The 21,264-nt window shown below is 38.9% G+C and overlaps 2 protein-coding genes across 7 annotated transcripts in view; one reads left to right on the top strand and one right to left on the bottom strand.

Moving 5' to 3' along the window:
- The window catches only part of GABPB1 (GA binding protein transcription factor subunit beta 1), a 74,694-nt gene extending 54,422 nt beyond the window's left edge, over nucleotides 1–20,272 (bottom strand). For 2 of the 6 annotated variants that reach the window (XM_078151258.1, XM_078151259.1), the window contains exon 1: nucleotides 20,127–20,147. Coding sequence is in view for 1 of the 6 variants with exons in the window: in XM_020979857.2 (XP_020835516.1) it covers nucleotides 20,127–20,150 (24 nt within the window). In the remaining 5 variants the exon portion in view is untranslated. Of the gene's footprint in view, nucleotides 1–20,126; nucleotides 20,156–20,187 lie in introns of those variants that run through there. The other 4 variants (XM_020979647.2, XM_020979857.2, XM_020979587.2 and 1 more) reach the window with 4 other exon arrangements.
- Nucleotides 20,273–20,320: 48 nt separating this feature from the next.
- Nucleotides 20,321–21,264, top strand: part of USP8 (ubiquitin specific peptidase 8) — a 113,942-nt gene continuing 112,998 nt past the window's right edge. Inside the window, exon 1 of the mRNA XM_078151257.1 lies at nucleotides 20,321–20,403. The gene's annotated coding sequence lies outside the window, so the exon portion shown is untranslated. The remainder of the gene's footprint in view (nucleotides 20,404–21,264) is intronic.

Here is a 21,264-nt window from a genome sequence, read left to right as displayed (position 1 = left end):
CTTGGGGATCATTAAAAAAATTTATCAATTTGCCTAGGGCAATCCTTTCTCTTCTGCTATTTTAGGCCTGCTGACAGCCCGCAAAAAATCTAGAGGTAGGAAAATGTTAAGAAAGTAAAGATGTAATGAGTGCTCAAACTGCCTTCCATTAGTCACTACTGTGCCCGTCATGTAACTTTGCGGCTGAGTTGCCACTGCCTACTCACTCCTGTTTGTCATGTGACTTGTGGCAACTAACCATAGTCAGTCTGTCTCTAGTGTGAGAAGAACAAGTTCATGACAAATAAAGATCTTAAGTAATAAGTGCAATTAATTGACATCTCTTTTTTTAAAATATGGTTTATTTGCAAAATAGTTTAATCATTAATTATACCTTTACTTGGAAAGTGAGCTGCTAAAAACCTATCTGCAGCCTGAAGAAGTTTAGCCTATTTTAATTCTGGCCCCTACCTACCACCAAGTTGTGCAGGTCTGCTCTAATTCATTTGTGAGTCCAATACATTGTTAATGGTCAGTACATGTCTGAAACACATACATTGATGGGAAGCTCTACATACTATTCATCCAACTATAAATCATTATTTGGACAATAAGAATTCTTCATATCCTTCGTTTTTTCCAAGGACAGTGTTTGGTTAAACTCATTTAAGCAACTGTAGACCTCATTTAGGGAGATCTACAATGTTAAGATCTCACCGAAGTTAAGAATTCTTCTTTGCTACCTCTCCTTCATGACAGCAGCAAACACCCCAAGTGGGCATACATCTCCCTATTATGTGCCTTATTTGATATTAATAATCAAAGGTTGACAAATAAGACTATTTCTATTATATCTTTCAAGAAATCTTAAAACATTTCTTAAAGAAAAGCCTTGGAGGAAGGGAAGGCTTTGCTCTATCAAATAAAATGTTTTTAGAGCCAACAAACAGTAAGCACAATGGGACCTTGTATTCTCTATATCTTTCAGTCAAATACGTTTTGGTCAAGATGTAGTCTACTGTATATTATCACTTGCAAAAGGCTGCCTTTTTCCTTCTAATACCCTCATCATATATCATCAGATAAAAGTTAACACACTAAAGCAGAAAGACCAAATAATTAGTTTTCAAAAACCCTTTGTATCAAAGTCCTGTGACCTCTAACAGGAATGCTCGAGGCAGTAGGAAATTAATCAGAGGGTATTTTCAATAATATAGCTGACAATGACCTTGTGGAATAATTCATCATTGCCAAACTCTTTGGAATTCTCTGTGCCCAAGACCTTGCATAGTCCAGAAAACAAGACCTCCCCAGGGATAACATGATGTAAGAGCATATAAACAAAGACACACATGAACCCATCCAAGAATACTAGATATTCAACAGCTGCAATACTTTTTGTTAAAAAAGGTGTCTGGTTCTCTCTTCTCCTTCTTCATGGATAACCAGTACTACAAGTATAATATGTTCAGCCTAGAACAAGAGACAAGAAATCTTGCTTGTATCTGTTGAGATGCCCTAGTCTCAGGGGGGGAAGAGATGCTAACAACTTCCTCAGGGATACTGGAAGCAATTGCTACTTTACTGACCCCCATGACCTTCCTAAAACTTACAATCTACAATATGCCCTAGTAAATTGAAAAAGCATTGTAAATTGTCATTTTGGAAAATACTGTCATTTTGGAAAACCAAGACATAAAAATAAGAAGCGTGGGATAAAAGGAAGCAAAAGTAGGAAGAAGGAGAAAAGGAGAAAGCTGGGAGGGGAAGCGAAGGAGGGAGAAAAGAATAGCATTTTAAAGTGCCTACTATGTGCCAGGGATTGTGCTAAGCTCTTTACAAATATCTCACCTGATCTTCACAACAACCCTAAAAGGTAGGTGCTGTTAATTAACCTCATTTGAGTGGCATGGAAATTGTATCATGAAGAAAAGGAATAGCATGGGAACTAATATAGATTTTAATTTTATGCCACCTCCAAAGCTAGCAGTTTAAGCTATACCCTTTGTAGCTTGAGTGAGAAGTCAATATAGAGGTACAACTATTCATTTATTTTAGTTAAAAGAGTAATATGTATATGTTTAAAGGTTGCTAACCACTATACTGAATGAATTCTCAAATCTATCCCAATCCTCAAATTCTAGGATTATCTATAAAATATAAGATTACTTAGCACAATATAATTATAACTACTTGGCATATAGTAAACATTTTTTTTAAATGCTCCTTCCAGGGCGGAGCCATGATAGCAGAGTAAAAGCAAGGACTTGCTTGAGCTCTCCCCTAAATCCCTCCAAATACCTGTAAAAAATTACTCTAAACAAATTCTAGAGGACCAGAACCCAGAAAAAGAGTCAAACAAATTTCCTGCCCAAGACAACCTGGAAGGTCAAGAGGAAAGGTCTGTTACACTAGGCTGAGAGAGGAACACAGCACCAGCACAAAGCATGCCAGCAGAGATTGGGCCCCAGCAAACCTGGAAGAGGTCTCAGGGGACTCACTGGCAGCTGTGGTGGTTTCCAGACTTCTCAACTCACAAACACCAAAGACAACTTAGAAGGTCAGTAAGAAAGGTTTGTCAGATCTGGGTGAGAGAAAAGTGCAGTTTAGCCTGGTCCCAACACAGTGCCATGGCAGTGGCGGCTTTTTGTGGTGGTGGCTGATTCTAGAACTCTCAGCCCACAGATGATAAGGGTTAGAACAACTGTTTAGAAGGAGATTATAGTGATCTCTTTGCTGGCACTGAGGCAAGATACTGTTGCTTTGCCCATACTTAGATCTAGGTTGCATCCTGGGACAAGGAGGAGCACTGGCATAGCAGAGCTTGTAGAAGCAATGGAGAGAGAACCCTCCTCATAGTTCCAGGGCAGAAAAGAGTGCTTGTGGTCACTCACAGACCACAGCACAGGCCAGGGGAGGAGTGAACACCTCTCCTTAGATCATACCACCTTGGAAGAACTAAAAACTTACAGGTTCCTAGAAGTATCTCTGAAAACAGCTACAAAAAACCCCTAGAGCTTGGGACAGTACACCCTCCACACTGGAAGCAGAGACCTACCTTAACAAAAAGTTAAAAAGTCAAGTAATTGGCTGGGAACATGAGCAAAGAGTTGAAAAAAACTCAGACTACAGAATCTTACTTTGGTGACAAGGAAGATCAAAACACACAATCAGAAGAAGACAATAAAGTCAAAGCTCCTATATCCAAAGCCTCCAAGAAAAATATAAATTGGTCTCAGGCCATGAAAGAGCTCAAAAAGGATTTTGAAAAGCAAGAAAGAGAAGTAGAGGAAAAATTGGGAAGAGAAATAAGAGTGATGAAAGAAAATCGTGAAAAACAAGTCAACATCTTGTTAAAGGAGACCCAAAAAAATACTGAAGAGTTCCCAGGTCAAGGAGAAAATATTTCAAGCAGCCAGAAAGAACTCATTCAAGTATTGTGGAAACACAATCAGGATAACACTATAACACAAGACTTAACAGCTACTACATTAAGAGAATGGAGGGTTTGGAATATGACATTCTGGAGGTCAAAGAAGCTAGGATTAAAACTAAGAATCACTTACCCAGCAAAACTGAGTATAATCAATGAGGGGGAAAAAATGACATTCAATGACATAGAAGAATTTAATGCATTCTTGAGAAGCCAGAGCTAAATGGAAAAAAATGATTTTCAAATACAAGACTCAAGAGAAGCATGAAAAGGTAAACAGGAAAGAGAAATCATAAGGGATTTATTAAAGTTAAACTGTTTACCTTCCTACATGGGTGGTATTTGTAACTCATTATTCGAGTAGTTGCAGGGAATATGTATAGACAGAGGGCATCTGGTGAGCTGAATATGAAAGGATGTTATCTAAAAAATAAAATTAAGGAATGAGAGGAATGTACTGGGAGAAGGAGAAAGGGAGAGGTAGAATGGGGTAAATTATCTCACATAAAAGAGGCAAGAAAAAGCTTTTACAGTGGAGGGGAAGTAGAAGGGAGATGAGAGGGAATGAGAGAGCCTTACTCTCATTGAATTTGGCTTAAGGTGGGAACAACAGACATACTCAATTGGGCATGGAAATCTATCTTACCCTACAGCAAAGTAGAAGGGAAGGGGATAAAAGATAGGGGTGATAGAAAGGAGGGCAGACTGCAGGAGGGGGTAATCAGAAGCAAACACTTTTGAGGAGGGACAGGGTCAAAGGAGAGAATAAAATAAACGGAGGACAGGATAGGATGGAGGGAAATATAGTTAGTTTTTCACAACATGACTATTATGGAAGTGTTTTCCATAACTACACATGTATAACATATCGAATTGCTTGCCTTCTCAATGAGGGTGGGAGGGGAGAGAGGAAGGGAGAGAATTTGGAACTCAAAGTTTTAAAAACAATTGTTAAAATTTGTTTTTACATACAGAAATAAGATACACAGGCAATGGGATATAGAAATCTATCTTGCCCTACAGGAAAATAGAAGGGGAAGGGGATAAGAGAAGGCGGGGGTGGGGAGGAGGGGTATGATAGAAGGGAAGACAGATGGGGGAAGGGGTAATCAGAATGCACGTTATCTTGAAGTGGGGGGAGGGGAGAGATGGGAAGAAAATTTGGAACTCAAAATCTTGTGGAAGTGAATGTTGAAAACTAAAAATAAGTAAGTAATTTTTTTTAAAGAAATGCTCCTTCCTGGGGCAGGTAGGTGGCACAGTGGATACAGTACCGGCCCTGGAGTCAAGAGGATCTGAATTCAGATCCGACCTCAGACACAATACTCACTAGCTATGTGATTCTGGCAAGTCATTTAACCCCAATTGCTTCACCTTCCCCCCCCCCCCCCCGGACAAAATGCTCCTTCCTTTAATTAGCTATAATCTAGCATGGTTAGTGAAGACATTGATATAATGTCTCTGGAAAATTTCACTATTTGAAGTTAATATGGTATCTGTGAAACCCATTTGCACTTCCTCAATTCCATCTTGAACATGGCTTGCAAAATAATTTCTAAAATAAAGCCTTTTTCATATTACTGTCCTGCTTAGGACTTCATAATGTTCCTTTCTTCATGTAAACTAAGTCCAAATTCAACCTGCCAACCAAGGTCTTCTATTAATAGACCCCTTTTTGCCTTTTCAACATCTCTCTAGGGGAAAATCTCCTTTAATTAAGTCCTTACCAGCCCCTACCCCCTACTCCCTACCTCCACCTCCATTCTCCACTGAGTCTGAATCCTATCCTTAATTCAGTCCATTTCAAGATTCCTGTTTTCCACCAAAAGCTTTCCCTAGAACACCTTTACTCCTTTCCCTTTAAATTGCTATTCCTTAAACTGCATTCAACACAATGACAAACCACAATTTCAAAGGACTCATCAAGAAACATAAATTATTAGGAACTTTTATTAGTGTAATGACCCAACTACAATTCTAGATGACTAATCTTAAAACAAACTACCTACTTCCTGATAGAGAGGTGAAGGACTTAGAGCCGAGGGTAAGACATTTTTCTTTTGGACATGGACAGTGTGGAAATTTATTTTGCTTGACTATATGTATTTACAACGGGGATGTTTTCTTTCATTCTCCAGTGTGTGTGTGTGTGTGTACGCGCGCAGGGTTTGTGATGGGAGGGAGATAGGAGGATTTTTGTTGACTGAAAAAAAATATAATTAAAAATATTATCTTGTTTTATCCTCACAACAACCCTGTTGTATCCAACAAACTGTTTGTCTTGTGAGATCTGCAAGGATCTCATTTTTTTCCCCAGGGGTGTGGGTGGGACAAACATAATATTTCGTGTTTAACTCTGGAACTTAGAGCTATCCTCAGTTTATTGTGGGATGTTTTGAATAATCATAATTATGTACAATCCTGCTATAACTTGACATATGTGTTTACAAGAAGCACAACAATGGGCAAATCAGTGGAATAAAAACCCCAGAGCTTATAAGAAAAATGGGGTTGGGGGCACAAAAACTTTTGTGAGTGACACATTAAAAAAAGAATAGTAACCCAATAAATTTAGCAACACAGTTTTATACACATTAGATGGTTAAGAAATACATAAATACTCCGATACCATATTGTTGTCCTAGAATAATATATATTGTTCTCCCAGTTTTGTTAACTCATAAGTCTTCCCAAGTATCTCTGAAACCATCCCTTTCATCATGTCTTGTAGGACAATGTCCCTTCATATTTATATACCATAAATTGTTCAACTATTCCCTAATTCCCCCTCAGATTCCTATTCTCCACCACCTCAAGATTTTCCTGTAGAGTGAAATGTATTTCTGTATCCAATTGTGTGTGTGTGTGCACACACGTACACGACCGTGGATTCTTCTATCATATAATCGGTCAGGATGAGAGTGAGGTTTAAGTGTCAGGACCACTCCCTTTCACTCCCTGCTCCTTTCTGCACAGACATCTACTTGTACAGCCTGATTATGTGTGATAACCTTCCCTAATTTTCCTTTCCCTTCTCTTTCTCCTCTTCTCTTAAGATCATTAAGACATTACAGACCCAATCCAGGCCTTCTGCCTAATTAGATTCCCTCTATGACCCCTGATGTTGATAGAATTCAACAGGATACATGTATCATCTTCCTGCATTAGAATGTAAGCCATTGGGTGCAGCTAGGTGGTACAGCGATAGAGCACTGGCCCTGAAGTCAGGAGTACCTGAGTTCAAATCTAGCCTCAGACACATAACACTTACTAGCTGTGTGACTGTGGGCAAGTCACTTAACCCCAACTGCCTCACACACACACACACAAAAAAGTAAGCAATTTATCTTTATTTCCCTATGACTGTTCATTCAGGTTTAACTTTTTATGTTTCTCTTAACTCATGTTTGAACTTCAAAGTTTCTTCCCAGCTCTGATCTTTTCATCAGAAATGCTTGCATGTATTTTATTTTATTAAAGATCCATTTCCTCCCTCTACTATTATACTCAATTTTGATGGGTAAGTTATTCTTGGCTTCTTCTAGAATATCATATTCCAAGCTCTCTACTCCTTAATAGTCGTGGCTGCTAAATCATGTATGATTCTAACTGCAGCTCCTCTATACTTGAATTCTTTCTTTTGCTACTTGATGTAGTTTTTTTCCTTTGACCTAGGAGCTCTAGATTTCAGCTATAATGCCCTTGAGGGGTTTCATCCTGGGGTTTCTTTCAGGTGGCAACTGACAGATTCCCTCTATTTCTACTGACTTTCCTCTGGTTCTAAGACATCAGGGCAGTTTTGTTTTACAATTCATTAAAATAATGTCTAGTCTCTTTTTTTGGCCATGGCATTCAGGTAGTCTAATGATTACCACATTTTTTTCTCCTTGATCTGTTTTCAAGGTCTGTTGTTTTCATTTTTGCTATGATTTCAGAGCATATTTTTATTCTATTTTTTTTCAGTTCTTTGACTTCATTTTAATATTTTTTATTTGTTTTATGGAGTCATTGGGCTTCTATCTGTTCTATTCTAATTTTTAGGGAGTTTGTTGTTTGAGCAAAGTTTTGTACTTCATGCCACATTAATTCTATTTCCATTTATTTCTGTCATAACTCTTCTTTTGCATTTTACTCCTGTACTCTCATTTCATTTATAAAAACAATTTTAAACTTGTAAAAAAAAAAATTCTTGCTCCATTTCTTCCAAGAATTCCAATCGAATTTGTGCCCAAGCTACATTTTTCCTTTGAGGCTTTGGCTCATGCAAGTAACAACAAGAATGGTAGTGTCGCTGAACTGGGAGTGTGTGAAAAGGGGTAATGCATAAGAAAACTGTAAAGGTAAGAAGGCACCAGATCTTGAAGGGCTTTAAAAGACAGAGGACTGAACATTTAATCCTAGAGGGAACATGGAAGCATTGGAGTTTATTAGGAAAGGCATGCTATGGTCAGACCTACACTTAGGAAGATCACTTTGGCATATAAGTATATAAGGTAGATTAGAGTCTACCATGTCTTTTTACATATTTCTTTGAAATATCTATAACTGAGTCTTTGGAGTCTGTGGTGTTCCAAGATTTTTAATCTAATTTGTATGTATTTTCAAGATGAGCCAGGCTGGCCATGCTTTATTCCCCTGTTGGCCAAGCCAGCCTCCTTTTCCCAATTTTTTTTTTGGTGAGGCAACTGGGGGGAAAAGACTTGTCCAGAGTCACACAACTAGTGGGTATTACATGTCTGAGGTCAAATTTGAACTCACATCCTCCTGAATCCAGGGCCAGTGCTCTAACCCCTGGCTACCTAGCTGCCCCCTTTTTCCCGATTATTAAGTTCCTTCAGAGGACTTCCATTTTGGGGACAAGTCATAGGTTTCCTTCCCCTCCAGGAAGCCATTACTTAATTTTGCCACCATGCCCCTTGTGCAGGGTACCTTCTTTCCTCCCCCTCCCTACTTTTCAGCTCCCTTTTATATGCTGTCTTCTCATTAGAATACAAACTCCTTGAGGGCAGAGACTGTCATTCTTTTTGCTTGTATTTGTATCTCCAGTGCCATTAAGTAAATGCTTACTTAATAATAAATGCTTGTTACCTCACTTTGCCTCATGTGGCCTATTAGGAAATCCAACTGCAAATCATTACAGATTTTTAATCTATTTAGTTTTCTTTATTATTAGGCCAATCTCTTTTGAACAATTATGGATCCCACTGGAAAGCAGCCAGACTTTCTGGAATTTGGAATCAGTACAATATCACCCACAAAAAGAGATTATGTGGAAGTATATCACCCACAAAAAGGGATTATGTGGAAGACCCAACTTGAATCTTTTTTCCACTTGGAAACTGGTCCTGTCATTCCCTGGGACAATGGCAAACACCTAAATAAAGTAGAAATAGTACTTAGGAAGACAAGGAACAGTGGCTGGACAAGACTCCTGATGAAAATCTATGAACAAACACCTAGTTGCTTTATGCCTCACTTGAAAATAATCAGTCATTGTATGGTTAATTATGTCTGTGGTTGTATTTTTTTTTAATAATTAATTAATTAATTTTTAGTTTTCAATTTTCGCTTCTGTAAGATTTTGAATTTTAAATTTTCTCTCCCTCCCTCTCCTCTCCCCTTCCCAAGATGGCATGCAATCTGATACAGGTTCTACTCATGCACTCATATTAAACATATTTTCACATTAATCATGATATAAAGAAGAATTAGAATTAATGGGATGAACCTCTGTGGTTATATTCTTCAAAGAATCTTGTACGATCTTAATACATGCATGAAAGACTCCTTGATGGAAGAGATTTAAGAAATACATTTTGCTCTACTGAGTCCTAAGTATTTTTTCAAAAAAATCTGCAAACAATAAACACAGCAGGTCTTGTATGCTCTGGACCTTACAGCAAACTGTTCAACTGCAAATGTAAGGTTTTTAGAATAAGGTCTGCAAAAGCCTGCTATACCCTTCTCATGTTTCCATTGAGGACACCCTGGATACATTTCATATAGATGAAAAAATAGGCACATACGCTGATAGTTACTGGTATTCACTTGATCCTTATGAAGCAGCAATCACACACACTGTACAATGGCTGCAACATAAATGAAATGAAATGGAATGCTATGTAATCATAACAACCAATCCTGACTGCAGAAAAGGGATTAAGAAATATACCTGTCTGGCCTAGCCATACCAGATCTAAAACTATATTATAGAGCAGAAATCATCAAAACTATTTGTTTGGTATTGGCTAAGGAATAGACTGGTGGATCACTGGAATGGAATAGGTACACAAGACACAGTAATAAATGACTACGGTAATCTACTGTTTGATAAACCCAAAGACTCAGGTTTCTGGGATAAGAATTCATTATTCGACAAGAAGTTCTGGGAAAACTGGAAAATAGGATGGCAGAGACTAGGTACTGACCAACATCTCATACTATATACCAAAATAAGGTCCAAATGGGTACATTATTTAGACATAAAGAGTGATACCATATACAAATTAGGAGAGCAAGGAATAAGCTACCTATCATACCAAAAGTATGGAGAACGGAAGAATTTATGACCAAACAAGAGATAGAGGACATTATAAAATGCAAAATGGATAATTTTGATTACACTAAATTAAAAAAGGTTTTGCACTAACAAAACTAATGCAATCAAGATCAGAAGGAAAGCAAAATGATGGGAAAAAAAGTTTATAGGAAATGTTTCTGATAAAGGGCTCATTCCTCAAATATATAGAGAACTAAGTCAAATTTATAAGAATACAAGTCATTTCTCAATTAATAAATGGTCAAAGGATATGAACAGGCAGTTTTCAGATGAAGAAATTAAAGCTATCTATAATCATATGAAAAAATGCTCTAAATCACTATTGATTAAAGAAATGCAAATCAAAACAACTCTGAGGTACCACATCACACCTATCAGACTGGCTAACATGATAAAATAGGAAAATGACAAATGTTGGAGATGTAGGAAAATTGGAAAACTGATGCATTGTTTATGGTAGAGTTGTGAACTGATCGACCATTCTGGAGATCAATTTGGAACCATGCCCAAAGGGCTACAAAACTGTGCATACCCTTTAATCCAACAATACCACTACTAGGTTTGTATCTCAAAGAGATCATTAAAAAAGGGAAAAGGACCTACATTTACAAAAAATATTTATAGCAGCTCTTTTTGTGGTGGCAAAGAATTGGAAATTGAGGGAACACCCATCAACTGGGGAATGGCTGAACAAGTTGTGGTATATGAATGTAATGGAATGCTACTGTGCATAAGAAATGATGAGCAGTCAGTTTTCAGAACAACCTGGACTTACATGAATTCATGCTGAATGAATTGAGCAGAATCAGAACATTGTATATGGTAACAGAAACACTGAGATGATCAACCATGATTGACTTAGCTCTTCTCAGCAATACAATGATCCAAGACAATTCCAGAAGCCGAAAAATGCTATCCACATCCACAGAAATAACTATGGAGTCTGAATGCAAATCGAAGCATATTAAATTTTTTTTGGTTTTTTTTTGTGTGTGGCTTTTCCTTTTTGTTCTGTTTCTTCTTTCACAACATAATAATGTAGAAATATACATCTATAACCTATATCAGATTGCTTGCCATCTTGGCAGGGCAAGGGATAAGGTAGGGAGAGAGAAAAATTTGGAATTTAAAAACTTATAAAAATGAATACTGAAAACTGTCTTCACATGTAATTTGAAAAAATAAAATACCACTTACCAAAAAAAAAAAAGAGAGAGGGAGAGAAAGAGAGAGAGAAACAATGTACATTCCTTTGGCTGTGGAATGTTGCATATGCTGTCAGTGGTCAGACTTGATGTCAGTTATTTTTGTTTAACTGTTGTTTTTCCTTTGTTACAGAGGAAGACTCCTGGCAGGAGGGGGATGAGGAAGAAGAAAGGTTTCATCTGAAACTGACTGTAATGATAAAACATTCATACCCTTTAAAAAAAGGTGATCAAGAGAAAGTCAAATAGTAAAACTTAAAATAAAAAGTACATGAGCAATATCATGTAGAAGGATTAGACTTGTTTGTTTGGCCCCAGAGAAAACAAGGGGCAAAGAGCAGATGCTAAAAACAGCCCAACTTGGGCTTGATGTCAGGAAAAATTTCCTAGCAATCAGAGCTCTCCAGAAATTCAATGGGCTGCCCTAGGAAGTGGTGGATTCTCCTCCATTGGAGGACTTTAAGCAAACCCCAGATCAGAGGCTCTTAACCAGAACCCCATTAACTTGGTTTTTTTGGGGAGGGAGAGGGAGAGAGAGAGAGAGAGTGAGAGAGAGAGAGAGAGAGAGAGAGAGAGAGAGAGAGAGAGAGAGAGAGAGAGAGAGAGAGGAGAGAGAGAGAGAGAGAGAGAGAGAGAGAGAGAGAGAGAGAGAGGAGAGAGAGAGAGAGAGAGAGAGGAGAGAGAGGAGAGAGGAGGAGAGAGAGGGAGAGAGAGAGGAGAGAGAGGGGAGAGGGGGGAGAGAGAGAGGAGAGAGAGGGGAGAGGGGGGAGAGAGAGAGGAGAGAGAGGGGAGAGAGGAGAGAGAGAGAGAGAGAGAGAGAGAGAGAGAGAGAGAGAGAGAGAGAGAGAGAGAGAGAGAGAGAGAGAGAGAAGGGGGGAGGGGGGAGAAACAGCTAGGTGGTGCAGTGGATAGAGCTCCTGCTTTGAAATCAGGAAGACCTGAGTTCAAATCTGGCCTCAGATACATAACTCTTACTAGCTGTGTGACTGTGGGCAAGTCACTTAACCCCACTGCCTAGCAGAGAGAGAGAGAGAGAGAGAGAGAGAGAGAGAGAAATGTACTCCAATATAATTGATTTCCTTTGCAATCTTATGTATTTTATGCATTTAAAAACCTCATTCTGAGAAGGGAGCTACTGGATTCATTAAACTGAAAAAAAGACCCATGATACAAAGAAACTGAACCCTTGCCGTAGGTGATCATTTATCTGCTCTGTTGTAGAAGGGATTCTTTTTTTGGGGGGAGAAGGGAGGTAAGGTTTGATCTATGTACCTTCAAGTCCTTTTACAATTCTAAAATTCTATGATTCATCTCTAAATGTTAAGATGACATAATCATTTTGGGTCTCATTCCAATTTTTCTTTAGGTTTGTTTTCACTTTCATTGCTTTTCACTGTTGTATAAGGCAATGTTAATTGTAATAATTCAACATCTTCCTCCACAGAGTTTTACAAATGAGTCTGAATTCTAAAGCAATGTTATCCTTGGCTGCCTACCATCTCTTTCTACTTGGGAAGATCAAGTACTGCTTGCAATGGGCAATTCTGGGTTCTTTAGACTCCTCCTAATGGTGATGGTTTTTAATCTGTTAAATTTTTATAGAAATCACGACTATTAAGGATAATGGTTTTTTCTCTTTCCATTTCCTACTTTGAGGAATCAACAGCTAATCTGATGTTAAAGTGATTGCAACCGTTCATAGTGTCTTTTTAGCATATTTTCACCCATTCTTAAAGGGTCAGCTCAAGTCCCACTCCCTATGTAATATGTTTTGTGAGAAAATTTATTAAATGATTCAAAGCCCACTATTACTCATGTGCCCCATGAAGTCAAAGACAAGAATTTCAGACATATCAAAATAGATAAAGCATTTCATGTTAAAAAAAAAAAAGCAAAGAAAGTAGGTTAATATTAACTTTAAAATGGTTGAACAAATTGTGATATATGAATGTAATACATAATTATTATACTGCAAGAAAAGACAAATATGAAGAATTCAGAGAACAGGAAAACTTACATGAATTTATGTACTGTGATGAAAGCAGAATCAAAAGAACAATATACATAATGACTACAATAATGTAAGTGAAAACAACACTAAAGGGCAGATTGAGTTGATGATGGAATAAGTTAATACAAGTCTTCAGATTCTGTGATACTGTCTTGTAAGAACATCCACCTTATGAAAAGGTTATAGTAGATAAATGGTCTGGAATGGAAAACATAACTGACCTATACGAAACCAAATTCTACCTTATGAGGAAAAGCCAGTGCTAGGATAATGTGAACAGTACCTAGAAATTCACTGTACTATATAAATGGAATCTTATCTGTACTTTCATATTCTTTGTCCTGTCTTTCTTTCAAATCTTTCTATGGTACATAATGTACCAAATGAATTCTAAGGGGGGAAAAGCGTATATCATAGTCTTTATTTTTAAATGATTTTTTAAATTACAAAAATATCTAAAAATTTCATTTTGGGTTATGGAACATTATAGTCAACAAGAAGCATTACGTGAGAGAACAAGACTTGCCTTCTGTAAAGTATATATCTGGGCTAACATCTAGGAGAGTATTTTATGCTAGTCCCTACTTAATATTTGCTGTATTGAACTGAAATGTTTTAGAAATAATAAAGTCCCTGTCTTTAAGGAACTTATAGCCTAATACAAGAAACAAGACACAATAAATTATATATGTATGTATATATATATATATATATATATATATATATATATATATGATTATAGTAAATTGAAGCATGCTGAGTGGGTCAGGATCTTTCTAAAATGAATGAGGTTAAAGGCTTTTCAATTTTCTGTGACTTTTAAAATAATAAGCTACATCCCTGTCTTGTTAAATGCCTGCACAAAATATGATAACAAAGTTTTTAATTTTCCTTCTTTTCTGGAGGGAAATTAAAGAAGGTAGAAGAGGGATTAGGAAAAACCTTTGCTGACCCCAACCTTTCTTTTACTCCACAAAATAGGCAGAAGATACAAGTATTGTCTCAAAGTAGCACTGATCATAAAATGCTCTAAAATAGGCTTAGAATCATATATCTAAAAGATGGACAAGACTATATAATCCAATCCTCTCACTTTACAAATGAGGAAACTGAGGTCCTGAAAAGTTACTTGCCCAAGATCATATGAGGGAAAGAGGTAGAGAGAAGGGGGAAACAAGATTTTAAACTTGTTCTTCCAACGACAAATTGTGCTCTCTTTCCACACTGAAATGGGTTTTTTCTGCCTAATTTGTAGATTCATGAAATTTTAAATAACTTGAAAACTATGACTTTAATTATAAACAAAATATCACAGCATAATAAAATCTCAATTAACTATAATCCTGGCTAGAATCCAGTTTTTAAGGAAAAGTATCAATTCAACAGAAAACAAGTTCATACAAGTACAACAAAATAAAAACAAAACCAAAAAAACCAGACCTAATTTCTAAGACACTACACATTCAAACCCAAGCTCCTACTTTCTAATGATTATGCAAAAATCACTATATTCATAAAGATTTCTCTGATATACTACAAAATCCAGAATAAAAGATTCTTTAGGAAAATAACTGTATTTTAGAAATATTTCCAACACACAATCAAATAAAAAGGGTTTTCTGCTTAGTCCTCCATTAAAATGAAAATTCAATCTCTTTTCTAAGAAAATGCTGGTTAATTAAGGTTTTACTATAATGAACATGTTGGATCTCAATGCCTATCTCAAAAGACTGTGCTGCAGAAAAATTATGCTTATATATTAACTGGTTTCAAAAAAAAGGAATATATGTATATTCATCAAAATTCATCAATTAAGCATATTATCCTGAGTTATAAAAGTATTAAGCCCAAGATAGTCTCATAAATATCAAACCCAGTAGGTGTAGAAAACCCCTGGTAGTAACAAAGGTCAAGAGATAGCTTCTTGCTACTTGTACTCTGAAAAACAACTAGAGTTAAACAAGAGTTTAGATTTTCTATTTCTAAAATTACCTATGACTATCCATCAAGCTGGGAATTACAAGATCTAAACTCTAGTCCTCTAGCATATGCTAATATGCTGTGTGAAATAAGACAGCAGAATGAAGGCTCCTAGAGGGCAGTTACTTTTGTCTGGTGTCCCCAATGGCTTCCAACAGTACCTTAAACATAGCGGCTGCTTAATAAATACTTGAACTGAACCCCATCTGTCTGAGCTTCAATTTCTTCATTTAAATGGATGAATTAGAGTTTCCCAAGGTTATTTCTAGCACTAAAATCCTGTAATTCTGTAATTCTAGGAAGACAAGAAACTTTCTCAAAGCTAATAGCCAGTGAGCCTAAATAAATGTACAATTCTGGCCCACACATTACCAAATTATTATGTGAATGGACTAAGTTTTATCAACAATATTTATTAATACTCACTTTTTCAGGTGCTTAGCACTATAGGTAAATATGTAGTTTTCCTTTAAAAATTTAAAATCTAAAGAGTATGATAATATGAAATTAATAACAACTTTTAAAAATTTAACAAATACAGTGTTAACTACAATACTCAGGGCTCTAACCACATTGGAAGAAATTTCCCCATTTTAAGAAGCATAGGTATCACTCACAACTTGTTATCCCTTTTCTGGCTTCCTTACTCCCTATTCCTGTTCCCTCTTCTCCCTTTGCAAAGCCCCGTAAATACAAGATTTCTGCAGAGGGCCTTAGAAAGCTCTATGGATTGAAGGGTGATGAAACTAAACTCTGCCGGTGTCTTTTTAAAAAAAGTGTGTTGGAACTAATGAGAGGGAATCGTGCTATAACTGTGAAACTGATTTAAAGGGGTTCGGAGCTAAGAACTCATAGTTTTTCAATGCATCTGTCATCTCATTTGTATTTTCTTCATAAGTGAACAAAGTAACCCATACATCCATACCTTCTCAACACAGTGCAATTCTTACCTATCTTTTCCCATAGATCCAAGCCTTCTTTTCTAGGTCTTTTTTTTTTAAACATTTTTTGGGTATCAAGTATAATACTTAGACCGTTCATCTTTTATCCCTACCTTATTGCTTCATGACCACATCACACCTCTTTCATAGTCCTCATGGCACTTCATATTGTAAATAATGGCTAGAAATATCTTCCTACCCATTGAATTACTTTTAGATATTTAAAGTTACCTTTAAAAAACAAACTGTTCATGTTTTAGACTAGACTAGGTTTAGATTAAACCACTTTTTATTCATGGGCAAAACCATTTTTTCTTGTAGAAGTGAGATCCATTGTACATTTCAAGGTAAATCAAATAGATATTAACTAGATTCCACACACAACCAGACACCAGGCTTTAAAATAAATTCAGGCCAACCAAAATGAAATTTTGTACCTCAAACATATTAAGAATTTGCCTTGCAGTATAAAACTGTGCATACCCTTTGACCCAGCAATACTATTACTAGATCTGTATCCCAAAGAGATCAAAGAAATAGGAAAAGGACCGATATATACAAAAATATTTATAGGACTTCTTTCCAAAGTGGCAAGGAATTGAAATTGAAGGGATGCCCATCAATTGGGGAATGCCTGAACAAGTTGTGGCACATGAATGTAAGAGAATACTACCGTACTATAAGAAATGATGAGCAGACAAGATTTCAGAGAAACCTAGGAAAATTTGTATGAACTTATGAAAAGTGAAGTGAGAAGAACCAGGAGAAAATTGCATACAATAAAAGCAATACTGTAAGGAGACCAACTGTGAATGACTTAGCCATTCTCAGCAATACAATGATCCAAGACAATTATTCCAAAAGACTTATGAAAAAAATTGCTATCTACCTGCAGAGAAACAACTGGAGTCTGAATGCAGATTGAAGCATACTTTTTAAACTTTGTTTTTCTTGGGGTTTTTTTTAGTCTGTTTTCTTTCACAACATGACTAATAGGGAAATGTTTTGCATGACTACACAAGTATAACCTATATCAAACTGCTTGTCTTCTCAAGGAGGGGGGAGCAGAGGGAGAGAGGGAATTTGGAACTCGAAATTCTGGGAAAATTAAGATTAAAAATTCTTTTTATATGTAATTGAGAAAAATAAAATATTAAAAAAAGAATTTGCCTGGCACTATTTTATGTAATTCCTAAAAGAGGAAAGGCCAAATGTTTAGAAGACTCAAGAGTGTGATCTTTTTTTGTTTTGTAACCCTATCAACTTATCTCCAAGATGCTTAATAAATGCTTGCTGGGTTAAATAGAATAGTACAGAACTTCAGAGCCTGGATTAGAATTCACAGAATAGAGAACTAATTTAGTTACCACCTCAAAGATGATCAAAATTCTGAAAGTCTAGTATCACAAATACTATAGTTCAATGTGCTGTTTATTCTACTTAACTCCAAAGAAAACCAGAGGTTACTAAGAGCCTAATTTCAAAGGGTAGAGACACTTCAATATATACGGTGGGGCACAGAATAGTGCTATTTTCCCTCCTGCTACTTCCAACTCACATCATCCTGCCCCTACTTTCCATATCCTGTTTACTGCATTAAGACTAAAGTTTTCACCATAGGATGGAGGGTTGTGGGGATGATAGAGCATTTGGAAGTTGCCTTGGGAACCCTCTGGGGGCCTCAGTTAACTCCCACTAAGTCCCTCTTACTGCAAGAGAATAAAATACCAACTATGGGTTTTGCCTTGCACTAGTCACTATCCTAACAGAAGTAGCATGGATTAGTGGTCCCCATCTATGCACATCATTGCGTCCTATATCAACATAAGATAAACATTAAAATATCTAAAAGATCTCTTTTACATAACTTGTTTAAGCAATCCAGATACACAAGTACAAGAAAGGTTTAGAGAAATTGTTGCAGCTTTAACAGATTACGAGAATTTAGGGAAGCAAATAAAACCTTCTGACCATATTCTCTCACAAATCATTTTAGTGTGTGAAGATCAAACAACTTAAGATTGACTAGCCAACTGACCTAACACAAAATACCTTCTATATTCTTGAAAAATAGATCGCCCACAATTCTGATAAATCCTACAGAACTGGGAACAGTATTTAATTAAATACAGTATGCATGCAGTGTAGGTACCACCATACTTCTGAAATTAATATGTAATCATTTGCATTTACAAAAGGATTTTCTGCTTCAAAAAAGTTTTAAGTTACCAAGATTCCTTTAAACATGAAACTTCTGTGGTATACAGATAAGCATTCCACTTAGAAAAATTCTGTTTATGCACATTTTCACCATACATCTACAATGGAAACCTTGCACAAGTTATTCAAAGGTAATCTTCCACCCAATTACTGTCAATTCATTTGAAAACCCTACCTTGGGTCTCTGGGCACAAATTATGTTAAGCAGCATTACTCATAAAGTTTAAATACTTATGCACTTAACCCTTAGCTTTAATGAGACAACTCTTGTAGTTCAAGAACAGTATTTCAATCTGTTTTCTTATTCATCTTTTTGAAATGGGTCTTACACCAGATATGGAACAAGGTATATTGTGAAGGTCAACCGACATTTGCATAGCCAGAACAGAGGACAGGAAACACAAGCTGAAGAAGATAGCAGAAAAGAATAATTTTTCCTTTAATTTAAATGAAAGGACTGAAAATAGAAGCGCCTAACTTTTTCGTCATAGACAGATATACGCAGAAGGGCAATGACTAAAATGATTTTAAAAACTTAAAGTCTCCTTCAAATGTCTATTAAGGGGCAAATAAACTTTAGAACTGCAGAAAAAAATAATTCAACCGCAGTGCTCAAAACTCCCTTAAAATATGTGAAGAAAAGTCACAGTACGGCATCTTTCATTCTTTGATCCCAAACTCCTCTACAAAAAACTGACAGTTACTGCGCCATTTTCCAGGAGAAGGGGAAAAAAATTAAGTCACAGAGAGTTAGTGACTTGCCAGCGAGGAGACAGCAAATCAGAGCCCAAGTCTAAAACTTAGAGATTAGCAGGCTCCCACTCCCTCCGCCCCCAGCAGCGGGGCCACCCGCCCCTCCTCCGCCCTGATGTGCTCCGGCACAGTCCAATCAGCTTTGAAGCCTGCGTGAGTGGAGCGAGAGCAAGTTTTAAGGGGGGGATAAAGGGGGTAGCCAGTCCTCCTGAAGCCTCCAGCTTCTTCACTTTTTCCGAATTCACTTCCCGGCCTGACCCACTCGTCCTCATCCTCATCCTCATTTTTAATCATAAAAATGCTTCCGTAATAACAGGTTAAACCGACAAGGATTATCTCTCTGCCCTGATCGCGGGAGTCTAGTAAACACCCCCCCCAAATTCCTTCTCCTCGCCCCGCGCGGCTCCCTCGGCGGCTGCCCGATGGCCGGGCTGCGTCCCCCGACAGCCCAAGCCCTCCGAGGTAGCCGCTCGGGGCTCGCGGTGCCACCGACCCTGTCCCAGCTTGGCTTCAGGCTCCCCTCCCCCGTCCCCCGGGGGATCGGCGCTCCGGGGGTAACGGAGGGGGCCTCCTGAGTCCGGGGCCCCAGCGGGGGAGCTGTCAGTCGGGCCTCCCCGCACGGAAGGGGGGGAGGGGAAGGGAGGTGGAGGGGGGACGCAAACAAAGAGGCCCCGCGGGGCCGAGGCCGCGCCCGCGCCCGCCGAACCCCCGCCGCCCTCATTCCCACGGCGGGGGCGCCGGGCTCGGAACCGGCCGCCCGGACGGGGAGAGAAGGGAGGCAGGAGGAGAGAGAGAGGAATGGGTCCCGCCGGAGCCGGGGAGGGGGCGGCGGCCGCCACCATGTCTGCCAGCCCCTCCCCAGAAGCAGGGTGCCGGGCGGACAAAGCACGGCGGCGCGGGCGGGCAGCCTCGACAGCCCCCCGCCCCCCACCGACCCCCGCGGAATAAGCGGGGCCAGGAGCCCCGGAAACCCGGCGCCTTAATGCAATAAACAGGAAATCGCGGGGATGATCTGGGTTCCGGGGGAAGTGGAATTATTTTTTACCAGCGAAGAGATCAACTTCCACATCCGGTGGTAACAGGGCCCTGCATAGACCCGCACTGACCTGGAAAAGCTTCGGGAGCGGCGGCGGGGGAGCAGCGGGAGATGTTGCGGGGACCCGAGGCACCTGGTACCCGGCCGGATTGAAGCGGCCCCGCTATCAACAAAGCGCTTCAGAACCACCGGGCGCTATTTTCCGAAAATGCCGCGTCTGGTCGGCGCCCAAAATCCCCACCGAAAAGTCCCCCGTGCTTCTCGCGGAGGGACACATGGTGTGCGAGTGAGTCGAGCTCCCAGCATCCCTCCCTTCTCCCTGCCCTCGCCGAGCTCAACCTAACCTTCCCCCTCCCCCCTTTTTCTTTTTGCTGCCCTCCCGGCTCGAGCTGCCTTTCCCGTACTCTAACCCCTGACCCCGCGGGAGAGAGAGAGGATGGTGGTTCTGATATTTAACCGAGGAAAGGAAATTATGCCATTTCAAGGTTTTCTGCTACACAAAGAAACCGGCGGAATGATCTGCTTGTGATAAATGCGAGTCCCGGCTGGTACTGCGCCTGCGTGCCATGAGGGGGAGGTGGCTATTTGTCCATGTGGACGCTTGTCCCGAGCGCAGGCAGTTCCTGGTCCCTTCCCGCCTGTTTTTATTTTTCTATTAGTTGAAAAAAAACAAACGACCAGCGGAGCTTCTCTGACCTTTATTTGCCTTTGATGGAACCCGGGATCCGGCTATGCCCCCATGTCCTGTGTGGTTGGAAGAGAAATGGGGGATTGAAAACATGCACATCAGCTTAATAAGCTGGCCAACAGTGCCTAGTAGAATTCTGGGAGGCCTGGGGGGCAGGGAGAAGGGGTGTCGTGTTACTCTGAACAACCTAGGGGTTTTACTTAAAGAGACCATAGTTATAACTAGCTAGTGTGGGTCGGAGCCAGGGGGCAAAATAAAAGTATTTGCATCATGACCGCATTTTACAAGACTGAGCATCCAGGATTGGCTCTTAACATGCTAAGACACTAAGAAATCTGGGCTGAGAGGGTTCATCTCGGCCTCACGGATGCAAAAAAAGCAGCCTTTCTTTATCCCGTAGACGCCACAAATTTACCTTTGAGGCTCTTATCCTTATTTTTCCAAGACCAGTTAGGTGGT

The sequence above is a fragment of the Phascolarctos cinereus genome, unplaced genomic scaffold (assembly GCF_003287225.1).
Source record: "Phascolarctos cinereus isolate Bilbo 61053 unplaced genomic scaffold, phaCin_HiC Scaffold_3;HRSCAF=262, whole genome shotgun sequence".
In the NCBI taxonomy this organism is placed as follows: domain Eukaryota; kingdom Metazoa; phylum Chordata; class Mammalia; order Diprotodontia; family Phascolarctidae; genus Phascolarctos; species Phascolarctos cinereus.
Note: the sequence above shows the minus strand (reverse complement) of the source record. Positions and strands in the feature narration are given on the sequence as shown.